Below are 17,420 nucleotides of genomic sequence, written 5' to 3' on the forward strand. Positions count from 1 at the left end.
AGATTTCAGGCTGAAAGAATGGGACTGCATAAGCTATGTTACTTTTGTATATATCTTCTCTCTTGAGAGATGAATTCCCTCTAAGGGAATACCTGTTGGTATGACTCCAATGGAATAGCATAGACTGTAGATCTCTGCTGGAATTTTACATAAAAAAAACCCTTGAATGACTAGTTGTCCTCAGGTGACTAGTTGTCATTAGGCAACTACTTGGTTGTGGTTACTGATGTGAAAGAAAGAAAAGGTTGCCTGGGTACAGCCAGCCAACAAAAGCTTTTTGTGCAATTTGATACAGGCCATGTGCAAAACCCAGACTTTAGACTAAATGTGTCTAAGGTTATGTTCCAGTGCCTTTCATCCTCACCCATCTACACAGATTAACTGGCACCTTCAGCAGTGAGAAGTTAGCTCAACAGTGCATTGGGTCTGGGGATCTGGTGGAATTGCTTCATGATTCCAGTTTGAAGAAATGATAGAATGGGCAAGGGAAGAGAGAAATTTGCTAAGAAACTCTAAAGCCATGTGTAATTATAAAAGGCTCAACTCCACCAGTGGCTGTTCTACTTGTCTCAGTCTCAGCCAGGGTTTGAAAGTTCTGGGTAGGTCTTCCCTTAGACTCCTTGGTGGTCCAGGGTTTCCATTCTGATTCTGTAGCATTGGATGTGTTATGGAAAAGAAACTTAAATTCCCAGATAGATGGTGCGCAAGTGACATAAACAGAGTAGATTACATATAGACTGCTGGAATAAATGGAAGATTTGAGGTGTGATATGAATCTGATTCATAGTTATCTCTTGAATTAAAGGTGCAATATAGTATCGGGCAAATGCAAAAGAAAACCCCCATGGCTTATCTCTCCTATGTCCAGTTTGCACTCATATTCAGCCACAAACCATATGAAGGTCTTTAGTTTGGACCACCAAGTGCTGTCATTCTGACACTCAGAAAGTGATTTTTTTTTTTTACTTTTTACTCTTAGACCACCAGATTTGAAGCCGATAAGACCTGTGAGAAAGAGACCAGCCCCAGAGGATTTCCTAGGAAGAGGACCAAACAAAAAAATTTTGATGGGGAAGTATGTTAACTTATTGTTTCCATGGTGCATGGTGTTTTTGTATCAGTGACACTTGTGCTGTATAAAGTGCGATATTTTTTTGTGAATTAATTTCTGAAATGCTACTTGGGCTGATATCAGGGTCTGTTAAATTCTTTCATACCTCTAAAATTTATCCCCTTGGAAGTTGCTTCTGTTTGGCCATTTCCATCTCTGATTATTTTCTGGGCCATCTGTTATACTCATTGAATCTAATTTGCCTCTCCTACCTTATATCCTCACTTAAAATACATTATTTCTGTAAAACCTATACACACTGGTCTCTGTAACACTCCAAAAATCCTTGTGTATCTTTCAGCATTTTGTGTATCTGTATATTTTTTTTATGACTAAGTTAATTTATAAGCTCCTGGGGCCATAAACTCCTTATTGTCAGTACATTGCTTTGCAAAATAACTAATAATGAAATGCAAAATATTACAACCAGATACTGTACTGATTTAGTTTCATCTTTATCAGTAGAAGCAAGAGGTTCTTTATTTTACCATTGTAGATGTTTAGCTAGCCTCAGGAAGGAGAGCTTCCTCAACCTTGTTGAACTCCATGCCCTTATCAGTTGGTTAACTGAGAGTCCTCTCCAGAATATAAAGTTAATTGCTCCATCTAACACACACATCCCAGGGACAAGCTTTTCAAACTTTATTCTGTTTCTGATCCCAAATCACCAATCAATTCCTAATACGCACCTACCCTAATAGTTTGCAAAGACGAATGGGACTTGTCATTTACTGATATGAATCCAAAACATTCCAGGTCTGTGTATGTCATATGAGAAATTCGGGCAGAATACTTCTTTCATCCTTCCACCTTAATCGTTCATTAACTGATTTAACCCACCTACTTGTGTTCCTCTTTGCAGTGAGGAGCTCACGCGGCTTTGGAATTTGTGTCCTGACAACATGGAAGCTTGTAAATCTGACAGTAGGTAAGTAGGAAAAGGTATTTCTTTACCTCCAACCCAACTTCCAGCACTATGATTATGTACAATTAAAAAGCTATTTGTTTGCTCTAGCAAGCGAAACATGCAGAGTATTTATATAAGTAATGCAGCGCTGTTTATGCTCAGAGAGACAGATTATAGCTTAGTTCATTCCTTGTCTCTCAAAAATCTTTTAATCTAAAACATCTATGTCTAGGGGGCTAATAACATTTTGTCAACAGTTCTTGTTGATCTTTAATAGAATAAAACCATACCTAAAAGCCCAAATTTACAACCCTTTCATGCTGAGTGGTGTACACTCAGGCTAATAGTCACATTGTTTACTGCAGGGGTGGCTAACCTGCCGCATGGCTGCCACAAGTGGCTTAGGCAGCTTTTGTGTGTGGCATGCAACAGATTGGTGAGGAGACAGGAAGCACACTGGCAGATAGGGCAGGGACCAGAAAGCAGAGCATCAGATCAGGCAGGGTGCACAGGCCAGGAAGCAGAAAGATGAGCAGCAGATCAGGTGAGGAAAAGGGATCAGAGTGGTACTCAGTGAGGGTATGGGCCTAACGTATGTCATGCCTGCCAAAAAGTTTGGCCCCCACTGGTTGACTGAATAGTCTGCATAGCAGGTGAGGGTTGCAGAATTGGGTTGTAATAGATCCAACTGTTTAAGGGTGAGTAATGTGCATGAGCGAACCAGAGAAGACAGATAAGGGAAGATTTAAGTGTGTGGGGTATGAAGCGTTCATTCTTGTTTCACAGGGAGTACATGCCAACGCTGGAGGAGTTCTTTGAAGAAGCTATTGAGCAGGCAGATCCTGAAAACATGGTTGAAAATGCGTACAAGTAGGTTTTCTTTATTTTGTGTCTTCATTAATGTTTGTTTGGGTTGCTAAAGGAAAGGGCCTGTTCTCTGTAGCAGTGGTCTCTGTGCTGGCCTGCCCTTCTGCATAGAAGGTTAATAGCCCTCAAACCACATGGTAGGGATTTCAGAACATTTGGGATCTGTTTCTCTGTCTTGTATAAATGACAGTTAACTTTATCATTATAGAGCTGTAAACAATTCTAACTATGGATGGAGAGCATTAAGGTTACTGGCACGCAGAAGTCCCCACTTCTTCCAGCCGACAAATCAACAGTTTAAGAGTTTACCAGAATACCTAGAAAACATGGTAATCAAATTGGCCAAGGAACTGCCGGTATGTAATGTGACCCGATACTTATTTCAGATAGAACTGACTGGCCTCCTGATTGTCCCTTATTCTGTAGACTTGGCAGGGGAGTAGATTTTGGGCGTATGGCAAAGGAATTATATTTGCAGGAGTGTTTGTGTGTTAATATAAAACTTGCAAATAGTCTGATCCATTAAAAGCCTTCATGGCGTTAACTTTGGAACTGATGATTTGCTGTTAAGCGCTTAAAATTTGGCTTGTTAAACAATTGACTATGACTCAAAATATTTATAGAAACATTAGGATTTTGTGTGCTGAGGGGCAGCTTCTCTTGTGCTGCTGAATAAAGCCACAAAAAAAAGTGATGCTGACTTTGGGGCCTTATTTCCTTTAATGGTGTATAAAGAAAGTCCAAAAGATTGTGAGATTAAATCCTTTTGCCTCAGAAATATCAGGATTTACTGTTCTAGTTATGCCTATTTTGTTGCAAGTCAGCCTTGGAGGACTCAGGCTTTGTGTTTGCAAGTTTTCTCAGCTGTTGAGATGGGAGAAAAATATGGTTTTCAGATATTACCAGAAAAGTTTTTTTTAATCAGTCACTTGAGTTAACTGGCTGTAAATATATATATATTTTTAAAGTTCTAAGCACTTGAATGATTCTTCCTTTTCAGTCAGATTTTACTTTGTGTAGTTTAGCTCATCATCCAGCAGATTCTACAGAAAAAATTCACTAGATGAGACCTTAAGTTCAAATGTAGAACAAATGGGAGTCTTTTGTTCAACCTCTCAGACCTTTATTCATCCTAAAGAAGCCACCGGTCCTTCCTGCCTCTGCCCTGCCCCCCCAAGCACCCTGCATCAGTGTTGGTTTTTGTTGTATGTCACCTTCAGGTAATACAAAAAGGAAACTGGGGGGAGGCTTGAGTGAAAAATAGGGAATAGGAAGGACAGGAAAGGCACTGAAATGCTCACTCTCCTGGACTTATAGGGAGATGACTGATTTCCTCTAAAGCAAGGAATCTTTGTGTATCAAATACTTAGCTTTTGCTATCTTGAAAAGAATTGGAGATATTCCTGTGAGACCAGGTCATCTGGCATTTTTTATTATTAGAACATTTGTTACTAGGGTTTTGGATACAGAAGACTAACAAATGGGTATTTTTTTTACAAATGGGTTCTGTCAAATTTTCCATTCTAGCAGGCATGCCAGGGACCATCGCAGCTATAAAATTTCTCTTTAAATACAGAAGTCATCCAATGATATTCAGTTCTTTCATTGTAGCCTCCTTCTGAAGAAATAAAAACAGGCGAGGATGAAGATGAGGAAGATAATGATGCTTTATTAAAGGAAAACAATGAAAGTAAGGCTTGCATGTTCTTGGTCTTTTCAAAGTTTCACTCTTGATGCATATGTAGAAGCTGTGTTTTACCCCCTAGGTCATCCATCCTGTTTATCCCCATGTTTCTGACCTGTAAATGTTTAGCACTGGTGTTCACATGAAAAACAATGGCCATTTCACATCCCACTAAGCTAGCAATCACTTAGTGCCCCAAAATGTGCATCATTGAGTGTCCAACTAAAATTTAGTTAGACCATGAACACTTTAATTAGAATCTCAATATTCTTGTTGGGTGGTAGGTTTTTACCATGGGACTAGATGCTGATAATACAATGACAGTATAGTTATGGATGGAGGTTTCTTTGACTGCTTCTCTGCCTGTCCTAGCTGCTCTTTGAGCATTAAATTACCGTGGGATGTCTGCTTATAGACTCACAAGGTACTTCCAGGACAGAGTCTACTTACAGGTCCATAACACCTTGTGAAGTACTTCCTGTCTCCATGATCTCTATGAGATCCTTACTGTATTTCTATCTAAACACCACACAGGAAGAAGCTTGCCTATGAGAGGAAAATCCCTCCTGATAAACTCAGTAGCTTCTTTTAAATTCAACCTCACATTTGCTTCCTGCCTGTTACCTTGCCATATTCTTACTCATAACTCTCCTCTGCTGTCTCCTTTGTCTGTGCATTTGCCCTTCTCCATCCTTATCCATGCCTTCATCTCATTCCACCTTTCCCTCTGTGGCTTCCTGCTATTCGTGCTCTACCCAGCATGTGCAGATTGCTCCTGCAAGTTCCAAGTGAAATTGCTCCATCTCCAGAAACCTTTGCTACTTGCCCATTCACATCCCGTTTGAGGTCAGATAAGTTTTCCTGTTTAAAAAATTCTGCAGGCTTCTATGTACATGTCTGCTCCATTTTTCTGTTTCATCCAGCACCTCTTCTCCCTTCCTTTCCAAATTCCACTACTGCTAATGCAAGTCTTCTCTTTAGCTTAGCCCCACCTGGAACAGCCTTCCCACCACCACCTTACTGATTTTCCATCTCATTTTAAACCTCCTAGGGGAAAGCTGGGGTGGCTGTGAACTGATGCAGTTGGTGGACACTGTGCTCCTTAGCAATTGTGGAAATGTTCAGAGTGCTTTTGTCGTCTATTGTTCATGGCCTTCAGTTCCTTTCACTTGATGTCATGAGTTTAGTTGCTATAAGGTAGTGTGACTGATAAGTATCAGAGGGAGTTAAGCTTTCAAAGTATGCCATCTGGCTCTTGAAACTGTGTGAGGGGAGACAGCAATGTAAAACAGGATAACCCAACTCTATGTTTAAGTTATTCATCTATTAATATATTTTGAGAAGACTGTGTGCAAATATATGTAGCCATTAAACCATACTGATTGCGGTCCATGATTTCCTACAAATCTGTAAACTCACTTGTATAATCTCTGCAGCATTTGTCTTCCCAGCAAGACACAGTTTATTGTTTTTTATCTTGATGGCAAAAGTGTAAATAAGAGAGAGTATATTAAGTATAATAATGTAGACAAACTGGTTTAAAAGCCTGGGCATCATGTGCCATAGGCAGGAAGACTCAATATATTCCCTTTCTGGGCCTTCAGTAATAAGATTTAAGGAATGAGGCATTTTATTTTCTACAATATTCATTTCTTAAGCATATTTAAACAAATTTTGTAGCAGCAGGACATTGGCTGCTGTGGTCCCCCTGCTTTACTAGTGGCAGGCCAGGGTGTTATGTGTTTGGGGTTGCCTATGCAGTTTTGCTAATAGGTTAGACAGTAGGTTTGTGTAGGCTGATTTAGATAGTGATGATCCTGTCATAGGCAGGGGCTTGGACTAGATGACCTCTGGAGGTCCCTTCCAGTCCTACTTTTCTATGATTCTGTGAACAGAGACAATCAGGTTCACTCTGCATGATTTCACTGACATACTTTTTTACAAATACAATGATATTCCAATGACAGCTTTAGATGGTGAGACAACCATCATTACTGGGATTGAAAATTGCAGCGACTAGCAGGTGACTAGCCAGGGATTGTCAGTTACAGGGATGGTTGCTCCTGAGATTCAGTTGCTGTACCTAATCATACCAGTGTTGTAAAAACCCTCAGCTGTATGTTATTGAGAGATGTTCACTAGCAGTGAAGTTCCTTCCTAGCCCCCAAGAGTGAATAGTTTATGTAAATTGATTGTTTTTAAACACTGCTTAGATGGGGTTTGAAGTATACAAGGGTTTGTTTTTTGGTTTTTGGTTTTTGACTGAAAGGAATAGAACAGCCAGAGTCTAAGCCTAAAGTCCAAAGGAGCTTTACCTGCAGTCTAAGTCTTTTTTTTTTGTGTGCTTTTTTTAAGGTCCAGAAGTCCAACGGGACAAACCTATGACAGGGGAACAAATTGAGTCATTTGCTAACAAGCTGGGAGAGCAGTGGAAGGTGCTTGCTCCGTACCTGGAAATGAAGGACCGTGATATAAGACAGATTGAGTCAGACAGTGAAGATGTGAAGATGAGAGCAAAGCAACTGCTGGTTGCCTGGCAGGATCAAGAGGGGGCACATGCCATACCCGAGAACCTGATCACTGCACTGAACAAAGCTGGATTAAATGACCTTGCTGAAAGCCTAACAAATGATACTGAAAACAATAGTTAACTTCTCTCAGAGCAAAAAAAAATTTGTTGAAATAATTGTGACTATTGTTGCTACGGGAGATTCAATAGGTCTCTTCTGTTTAGTAAACAATAAAACCTTTATATAACATTGTTTAGTTGCATAGAATTTCTGAGAAATGAAGACTTCATTAGGAATGCTGAACCAGAAATAGTAAATCCCAGGTCTGCCTTACATTTTGGAAATGGGAAAGAGCTTTTTTGATGCCTGTGGTAGACTGGTAGCTTGGTACCTTCAGAAGACAGGCCACAGAGAGACCCAGGGCTTCTGTATACTTATATACAACTTTTGTGTGGCTTTTTGGGGTAAAATTGGCACTACTGACTTGACTCCCATCTCCCAATAGAAGCATGAGGTAGGAGTAAGAGACATACAGTGTGGCTTAAAGGTGGAAATGTAAAATGGATAAAAGGAACTATGAGACTTGAGCATAGAAATCTCACTGAGACCATGAACCTAACTCACAATTCAGAACTGGCCTGGACACTTTTGTGGATAACAAGAATGGCTAGTACAGGATGCATTATTTATTTTTTTAAACCTGCCTACTTCAAGCCCTGACATTAAGGGTTAGGTTGAAGCTATCATGGGGATGGAGGATTATCATGTTTGCCAAGGAGGGCATGGTTTATTGTGGGGGGGAGGGGAGGGAGCGGGTTTGGGAGGGTTTTTTTGTAGCATTGGCTGCAGGCTGCTGTCCGGTGGGATAGTTGGACTGGGTCTAATCCAGTGTGGCAATTCCAGCATCTTTGTCAGTTACGTGAAATATTTGGACTTGAGTAAAACATTAAGGAAGGGGGATGTGGTTTACTTTAAGGGTGAAGCTGGAGCTCTGTGACAGAGCTCTTCTGATAGAAGACTGCACTTTAGAAGTAGGATGTTATGGGGCTTGAGGTAGTATCCTTCCTTCTGAGGGGAGTTGTGGTCCTTGTTGCATAGGTCTGGATTTCTTCATTCTAGGCTTAATACAGTGCAGGAAATACAAATACCTTTTTCTCTTTTTTATTTGCCAGATTATCCTTGTTCTGGATCTCTAAATGGAAGTTTCCAGTGACTAGAACCTGATGTTAGTTCCCTTGGTCACTGTTTCCTTGTCCATGAGAACTCGGGAGGACTAGGCAAACAATACTGAAGGTAGATAGAATTAGTTGAGTATGAGAGGTTCCCAGAAACGCTTTTCGATTCCAGCTTCCGTGTTAATGGTGAAATGCGTCTCTGGCCCATTGTATGTATCACAGAAAAGACCCTTTCAGATAGAAGTAATCTTTGTACAGTTGTTCATTTGGATCGGTTTATGATGTGCCGAGTAAACTCTACTTGATAACCTGATGAGCATATGCTCTGACATAGTACCTTCTCCTGAAGTGTTCTGACAAGTTTTCAAAGCATCATCTTAAAACTGTTGTATTGCTATAAAAAAAAACAAACCTCACCTGAGTCATCCATCCCTCCTAAGAGAAGTAAAGTAGGAAGTGTAAGGGGTAAGGAAGGAAAACGAAATACAAATGCCATTGTGCTGAAAGGAGGAATGTCCTCCTTTGCTGGAGTTTCTTTTCTAATCTTCCAAATAGTGCTCATGGTACAATACTTTTATGAACAGCCTCTTGAGGGGGAAAGTGTTGATGTTTATAATCAGTTTAAAGGCCTGAGAACTGCTGCCTAGAAACAATTTTTCCATGAGTACAGAATCTGTGTTGCTGTAGAAATCAGTTGTTGCAGGAAACATTTCTCAACAGCAGACTGGAGCAGAGCCACCCAGAAGTTTTGCAAAATTATGTTGAAACATGGCTTGTACATACTTCCCTGCCTCTGCAAAAAGCAGAATAGGAGGAGCTCTGCTTTGTAACAGTAAGGACATTGGAATCACTGGGCAACTGTATGATACAGGAAGAAGAGGCCTCTCCCTCCATCCCCAGCAGCACTGGAGGGAACGGACAGAAGACAGAGTACCTGAGGTAGAAGTAAGACTCCACTGCCTAAAAATGGTTTTATTGATTTATTCCTCCTGCTGCTGAGCACTTCCTTGCATAGCAAGCCTCTCCCTCACCTTTTAGTCCTTACATCCTACAAGGAAACTGCCAAATGCTCCAGCTCTTCTCACGGTATCATCTATTCTAAGAAACTTCTAGGCATAGTATCCAGCATAGTAACTGACATTGTCAGTTGAAGATGCCTCCTACAAGAAGTTGTAGTTTCTCTGACTAGCATAAAATCTTTTAAAATCTTAGCAGGGGCCAGTCCTGTTCTCAGCTGGTTTTAGGGCAGCTCCACAATCCCAGCTGGACTGTAGGAAGGAAGCAGTGTCAGCTCTATTTAGAAATCACTTATAGCCCAGTAATTTTGGGGTCTCATGCAAGATTTATGGTGAGGGGAAAGCCTTGGCAGAGTACAGGATTGTAGATTTGGAACCAGGCACGTTACTATTCTGTGGACTGACTTTATGCACACCAGTGCTTTTTCAGAGCAAGACTTTATCTGCTAAATGTGGCTGGACTGCATTTTGGAATAAATGGTAGAAATGCGTGCTTGACTGCCGTGACTAACCCCCTAATGCCTGGCACTCCAGCATCAAAAACTCAGTATTTTCTCCAAACATTCCTTGTATAAATTGCTGAGGCCATGCACATATCCTTTGAAGCATCTGCTCACCACTGTAGAACAATCTAATTACTCAAGCCAAGTGGGAGAGGTCTGTATTGTGGACCTGGAGCCTATGAATACCAAGCCTCATTGCTGGATTAGAGGCTTGAAGCATATCTGCACCACAAAACTTACCTTGCTTTATAGAGCCATTTTAGGAAATTACATTTTAAGCACAGTAATTTTGCTAAATCAAGTCTTCAGATTAAGGAAATACTAGAATTAATTTTGTCTACACATTATCATTTCTGTCTTACCTGTAAAGGACTGTGATCAGGTTAAGGATTATTTTTCCTAAGGAGTGCCTAAGGAGTTCACTTATATCATGTCTGAATTTGTTGGCTGTAGGATCACGCTTCATTTACTCAAAGTTGGAAAGGTAGAAATAGCTTAGCAGGCTGAAGGAAGAGCACAGACAGTTATTAGCCAAATGTGAGAGAACTTTCATGTGCAGCTGTATCAGACTTGGGAATGCTAGGTGAGCCATTTTTATATGTTTTCAGAGGTGGTTACTAATTTCATTCTGTCTGAATGCCCAATTTACGGAAGTGCTCAGCATTTTCAGTTGAAGCTGGGGGAGTGATAGATATTCAAACCCTGCTGGGTGGCTTGATTGATAGCCAGCCATCTTATTGATGGCTTTTAGGTCAGTCTCATGAGGCCCTAGTTCCACATCAGTGGAGGACTTGAGGTGTGATATAAGGCTGGGTATTGAGGGAAGATAGCTGTGCAACTGCAGCATGACTCAGATTAGCGCACTAAAGGAGAAGGGGTCTCCTATAAGTAGTCTTTACAAGAATTACAGATGCAGAGTCAGAATAAAGGTTGCACTTCCTGTCTGGAGTGCCTGAGTCCATAGATTACACTTAAGCATGTGGCTTTGAGTCGAGGGATGGTTTCTTCCCAGTGCTGAAGCACTTAAAACTGGGTAGATTTACACCTTATCAGATGCACATGCTTTCATAAGCAGTAGCTTACTTCATCTGATATTGAGAAATATCTGATAGACTAAATCAAAAGTGCAATAGCTTTAAGGTGCAAATCTACCCTATCTCCTGCTTGACTTCAGACTAACATGCACTACCTCCCTCTTATTCCATAAGCACATTTCCTCTACTAAGATTTATATAGTTAGACTCTTGGCTTATTGTTTCTGGGCACATCTGTGACTTAAAAATGTTTACAAAGCATTGAATCAGACTTACATTTTGCTTATTTCTATTATTGTATAGCAACATAAAAGGGTAAGTGTGCTTCTAAACTACCTTAAAGCTTTAAAAAAAATAAATCACAAATTACCAGATTCTTTGGTCATGTGTTATAAGGAACCCAGCAGAACCTAAGATCCTTGGTACAGAAAAATTCTAGTAGTTCAGGACAGCTAAATGTGGCTGTACTGCATTTTGGAATAAATGGTAGAAATGCGTGCTTGACCGTATACTTTACAACAGGTCTATATGCCGACTCTCTGCTGTTTCCAGAAGTACTAGACACCTGCTCTCCCCAACCCAAATTACGAATGGAAACAAGATACTTCTGTACTAATACAGCTTCCTTAAAAAGCCTGCCTACCCAGTCAGTACAAGAACACCTTTTGATAAAACAGCTCTTCAGGTATAATGGTACCTTAATTCAGAAGCTTAATGCTGTCTGGATCCAAAAGCAAAGCATAGTAGTTCTTATAACCAATAGGAATACTAACAGTTTCCATGGATGACCTCAAGTAAATGGCAACCTCCCATCATACAAGAGGCATCATAGATCTGAAAAATATATTTGTTTCCATGTTGATGTCCATAATTGTAAGGATTATTTTAAGCAAACTGTATTGTTGGGTACAGAAGGACCACTACTCTTGTCAGGGAGCATTAGAGCTATTATCGTAAGTAAGAGGCATCAGTGTCTGCTCTACAAAAACAGAGATTTTGCATGGGAGTGTAAATGTTAAATACATAAAAGGCATCTTTGTTATTGATCACAATTTATTTTAAAGTCATGAAATGCCAGCAACAGAACAGACTGAGTCAGCAGGTCAGGCTGGACAAATACTTGATTGTAGCCATGGTTGTTGGCTGTGGGCAGCAGCACTGAGTTACATAACGAGGCAACAATATCTCTTCTACCTTCCTGGCAAAAGTCAGGCAAGGTAAAGGATGGACAGCTATTGAACTGTGGTATAAACCATGCAAGAGCAACAAATGATGTAAGAATAGGTGTGTAATAAATATCTGGTTGATGAAATTGGAGGGGATGAGGAAGGGACAGGAAGAGGTGCATGTAGAGCCACCATTTTAGATTTGTTTTTTTGTTTTTTAAAGAAAATATTGTTCTGGCAAGACATCAAAATTGTTTTAAGTGTTGTTGCCAACACAGTGGCAGCACAGTCCAGCAATGACTAATTGTTTTTTGGTACACAAATTGGTTTAAAATAATTTCCCTCTTCATGTAAGAGTGGTTTGAACAAAAGTACATCTCCATCATTAAAGCGCTGGGGTTAAAGAAATCATCAGTAATCATTTATTTCACACCTAGGCAGAAATGACAAAAAATGAAGACTACTGTTCAGCTTCATCTTCAGTTACTTCAATTCTGCGAGGCCCGTAGAGTAGAACATAAGCTATATGCCAGTCTCCGCCCCCAGATAACCTCAAAATGTCTTCAGGTGTAACAATGCTGACTTTGTCATCATCAAACTTGATCCATTCATCTACAGAAAAACAAGAGAGAGACTTGTAATTCTTGATGACTAAAAACTGAGTGGGTTTTGAATGCTTTCTATCCTTTAAAGGAAAAGGATGTCATTGCAAGGCCAAGGCTCAGTCTACAAACATACCGAAGGAGTTAACAAGTACAGTTAGGTAAGTTCTTTTCCAAAGCTCTTAGTACCTTGTTTCCTTTTAACCCATGATACATAGTGACCAGAGGAACTAGATCTTCCCTGATGTGTTAGTACTGCTTGCAGGTCATAATAACCACAGTTGTTGGAACCAATATCTGGGGAGAGAAAAAATCATCACCCTAATTAACAAACATTAGTGACCACGAGCTCCATGGAAAAACAACCTGCATATAGTTTTATAGTTGCCATGACTGCCTACTAGATCTAAAAGCTCTTGTGGATCATACATTTTGGTTTGAATAAAAAAGTCGGTTTTATTCCGTTCTGTCAAGAGGTAGATTTTGCTTATCTGGTATAAGCTGTCTAGTGAATACACTAACACTCCAAACTGCAGTTCTCCAGGTTACAACACAGTTTCGAGATTGCAAAACAACATTTTGCATAAATAAAGTTCAAGAATAGCTGATTTTGCATCTTTAACACTCAATCACCACTCAAGCTTTTCAACGTTTATCCCCCTTGTGACAGAACTGCAATTCATAAACAAGGACATCCCTGGGGGGGGTGCAAACTGGGGAAACCACCCTGGGCCCTGTGCTTTGGGGGGTCCCAAGGCCAGGAGGAACAGCCGCAGCGATTCTGTACTGCTGTTGGCTTCACATCCAGCCGCTGGGCACTCCCCCCACCTCCCAAATTGGCTTCCTCGCATCCAGGGGCGGGGCTCCACACAGGCTGATTTGCCCCAGGTCTTGCACCCTGATCAGGTCGTCTCTGTCACATGCAATATACTTTATCACATAGTGGAATCACTGAATTCAACTCTACTACCTAGATTAAAGAGAACTGACAGGAGCAATGGATCACATGTTATAAACTGAGTCCACTGAACTTAAAATGGATCTTATTTCACTTGCCAACACTGCTTTCGGAAACTATTCTCCTTCTGCCCCTAAGGTAGTCTAGTCTTCCCAGTAAACTACTGGAAAGTCATTTTGAAGGTTGTGTGTCAAGTTTTAATACAAATTTACAGTAAGAACAGATATTCTTAATGTCCCAGGATTATAAACAAAATTGTGTAGAAGACAAGAGCCATAATTCATGTGCAAAGACAGCTTTGAATAACTTCAGTACTGGTACAGGCAACCCCCGCTTAGCACTGTTTCGCAATAATGCTCACTTTAAATTGATACCAGATTTCAATTAGTGCTCAGTGAGTTTCATTATAACTCTCGAAGTTGCCATTGTGGGTTGTCAAATACTTTCGGTTTTGCTTAACGCTCGGTTTTTCAGGAACCAATTAAGAGCACTAAGTGGGGGTTGCCTGTACCACAGCATAATCCCCTGCCAAGAGACTTGTTTTTCATAAGATGTTAATGGGTATAAACTGTAGTTCCAATGTCAAGGTTTTGCCTTTTGCTCTACAGCTTGACAGATATATCAGAGAAAGGGAAAGGATGTTCTGCAGAACTTGCCTGCGATGCACAGCACCATCTGAAATGGAACACGAGGGCAGACTCATGAATGCATACCACGCGTCTCTTCTGAGGCCCTGCACTGCAATCACCATGCATCTGTCCAGCTGGTGTCCTTTGGGAGGGGTCAGCACTTCTATCTTTTGATGGAGAACCACTTATTGAACCCAAGGCTGTAACTAGCAGCCTGGAGGCAGCCTCCAAAGGGTTAAACTGAAGCTCCCAATCCAGATGTTGCTCCCAGGCCGCAACATTCCAGATGCTGCCATTGCTGGGGTTTCCTTGGCAGGGTGCGCCCACTGCATGGTGTAGCCTGGTCCCCCAGCCACTCAGAAGTTGGACAGCCCTGCTCTCTAGCCCCCTGGCTGGGCTACTCCATTATTTGTGCAGTGCCAAACACTGCCTCCAAAATAAACATAGTAAGAGTGGAGCAGTGGAGATGAATACAGTAATAAAGCTTCCTTGGAATTTCACTCTCCTCTGACCAGGAGAGGTTAAAAAAACCTCTCTTTCAAGTGTCTAGTGAACAAAGAGGCACCATATACTTTGCCTGTGGAAGACTATGAGGCTGCTGTTATTAAACAACTTTGATTAATGAGATAATAACTAAGTGGAAGCCACTGAGCTTTCTACTTCCTAATATTTTAGCAGGCTTTCTGAAGATTCATTTCAAAATCATGAAAAAAATAAAAGTTTTCCAATTAGGAGAGTCTTGTTATAAAGTTAATTAAACAAGGCGATTTTTTTAGATTTTAAAATTTAAATGCAGGTTTTAAATCAATAGACTTCTCCAGTATTTATTCACTTACCATCAGGAAAGGAAAATGGTTCATATTTAACTTCTTTCTGTACCCCATCACCTTTGCTAGACTGGAAAACAGAATACGTGATATTTTACAGATTATTTTTTAAAGACACTTTAATACAGCGGTAACAAACAGTGTCATCTTTTTCAACAGATTTCATATGCCTTTATCTTTTTTTGGGTGTCCAAATACAAAGTAGTCCTATTAAGATGTCTCTAACTGGACAACCAAAATTGATGCAAAACTAAATCACTAGTCCCTTTGGAGAGTGTAAATACAAACACAGACAGAAGTGTCTGCTCTGCACTGGACTGGACCACTTGCTCAATGGACAGACGAGCAGCCAAAAATTAACTCGCGGGTTGGAATACCAGAAAGATTCCGCAACAGGAAGTTTTAGTCTCAGGAAAGCAGAGATAGACTAGGCCAATAAATTATTGATAGTATCAACTTGTTTTTTGTCCATCCTCCCACTCCACTCCTTCCCCCACCAATCGAAAGGAAGTATAATCTTTCGTTAAATACCTAAATGAAATTTGATAAGGAACCTAAAGATAAACAAGCAACTTGAATAATATCTGGACATAACAGCATAACTTTATGGGACTATTTAAGAATATAAACCAGCATAGCAGATAAAGTTGCTTATAGAAATAACCTGTCTTATAACAAGCAAAAACATGTAGATCTATAGCTATAACCTTTTAAAAATGTGGACTTTTGGATCAATACATGTCACTTCAATTCAATACCATACACCTAACAGCCCTGTAAAGCTAGTGAGCTGACAGTCACCTGCTAGTAAAATTACCAATATTTGACAAAAATATTTTCATGTATAATGAGAGTGTTCTCACTGGTCTCCACTCCCACTTCCTGCACCATATTTTAAATCAGTGGGAACTTTTTTGGCAGGCATGTCACAAGCTAACCTGGAAGTGCCACTCTGACCTCCTACCCCTGCCCAATCTGTTGCTGTGCTGCCTGTCCCCTCACCAGTCTGCCAGGTGCCAATTGTGGTAGACAACTTTGCAAATAGCATCTCTCTGTGAATTTCTTGGAAAATTACAACAAAATAAATTGTTCCCAGGTAAAATCTAAGTTGCCAAATAGAAGACAACATTTTTTCTTTTAAGGCAATCATGCTGACAGCTTAAGGTATTAAGAAATGCACGTGTGTAAAAGTGACATTTTTCATGTTCCATTTTCATTAGTTAGTAAAAAAAACTCCACACAAAACAGTCTTTCTACAGCTTTTACAGTCTATGCAGCCTGCCTTTTCAGTGAGATTGTGGCACTGCAAATGTCAATTTGAGTGAACAGATTCTGGTGACTTTCAGGGTCCCTGCCACACAAAGTATTGTGTGAGCCTGGGGCAGCATTGCAAAGTATTCAGGCAAGGTTCCCTTGAAGCGCTAATCTGGAATCAGTGAAAAATCAGTCAAATGAAGTATTTCAAAACAAAATATTTCAGGCTTAATGATCAACTCTCCCAGAAACAGCCTCATTTATATGGATGACTTCTCAAATCTGAGTTGGCATGAAGGACATTGAAGTGCACTGGTATGACATTGCTGACCTGCTGTTCATGACAACTGATTTTTAAAGCCAAAGAACATTATTTCAATATGCTTATCCCAGTGATTCTCAACAAGTGTGCTGCAAGCTGCTTCTAAGGGTGCCATGGGTGCTGTACAACATTAGCACTGTTAGGTGTGCAAGCATCTACACACAATTCAAACAATAAACCCAGATATTTTAAAAATACTGACCTCCTGTGATTTTTCTGAGTAGTTTGCAAAAGAAGAATTGCTCTGTTGTAGTAAAAAACTAAGTGAAAGCTATGAGCTAGCATTTTCTGAGGGGTCCCTTGGGTCTATAAAAGGTTGAGAACCACTACCCTTAAGGATATCAGCTTAGCAAACTGACCATCATTTACTCAAGCTATCACTTAAGTATATTCATCTGAACAATAAACAATTCAGGCCAGAACCTAGAAACTAAGATAAGGTGAAGATCTTTCAGCACACTTTTTATGCTAAATTTCATCAAGTCAAAATCCATCAAGTCAAAATTTCTTAATTAAGAAGGATGGAATGAAAATATTTAATGGGTCAACATGCAGGGTTGTAAATAAGCAGTTTACTTATATCAGCTCTTATTAATGGCCTGTCATTCCATTTTCACGAATTTGTATGAAACCAAAGTATCAAAATATCTGGAAATACATAAAGCTAAAAAACTATGAAACTGTCAGGTAACCTACGTTCTTTGGCTGTTGATTTACTTTTTTGTCTTCTAGGTCCTTGAATTTTGACCGATATGGGACCATTTTTTCTTGAAGTTCTGGTGTACAAAGTTCATACACATCCAACATAAGAGGAAATTTAACATCCTAGGAACAAGAAAAGAAAAATCAGGCTAT

General features: G+C 40.1%; 2 protein-coding genes across 2 annotated transcripts in view; one reads left to right on the forward strand and one right to left on the reverse strand.

The window, feature by feature from the left end:
• THOC1 (THO complex 1) overlaps nucleotides 1–7,328 on the forward strand; it is a 31,194-nt gene extending 23,866 nt beyond the window's left edge. Inside the window, exons 16-21 of the mRNA XM_025209262.1 lie at nucleotides 980–1,075; nucleotides 1,974–2,039; nucleotides 2,805–2,888; nucleotides 3,094–3,241; nucleotides 4,497–4,575; nucleotides 6,925–7,328. Of these exons, the coding sequence (XP_025065047.1) occupies nucleotides 980–1,075; nucleotides 1,974–2,039; nucleotides 2,805–2,888; nucleotides 3,094–3,241; nucleotides 4,497–4,575; nucleotides 6,925–7,220 (769 nt within the window). The 3' untranslated portion in view covers nucleotides 7,221–7,328. The remainder of the gene's footprint in view (nucleotides 1–979; nucleotides 1,076–1,973; nucleotides 2,040–2,804; nucleotides 2,889–3,093; nucleotides 3,242–4,496; nucleotides 4,576–6,924) is intronic.
• Nucleotides 7,329–11,842: 4,514 nt separating this feature from the next.
• USP14 (ubiquitin specific peptidase 14) overlaps nucleotides 11,843–17,420 on the reverse strand; it is a gene marked incomplete at its 5' end in the record, with an annotated part of 30,498 nt that continues 24,920 nt past the window's right edge. The window contains 4 exons of the mRNA XM_025209263.1: nucleotides 11,843–12,585; nucleotides 12,765–12,872; nucleotides 14,999–15,059; nucleotides 17,262–17,390. Of these exons, the coding sequence (XP_025065048.1) occupies nucleotides 12,434–12,585; nucleotides 12,765–12,872; nucleotides 14,999–15,059; nucleotides 17,262–17,390 (450 nt within the window). The remainder of the gene's footprint in view (nucleotides 12,586–12,764; nucleotides 12,873–14,998; nucleotides 15,060–17,261; nucleotides 17,391–17,420) is intronic.

The sequence above is a fragment of the Alligator sinensis genome, unplaced genomic scaffold (genome assembly GCF_000455745.1).
Source record: "Alligator sinensis unplaced genomic scaffold, ASM45574v1 scaffold677_1, whole genome shotgun sequence".
In the NCBI taxonomy this organism is placed as follows: Eukaryota; Metazoa; Chordata; order Crocodylia; family Alligatoridae; genus Alligator; species Alligator sinensis.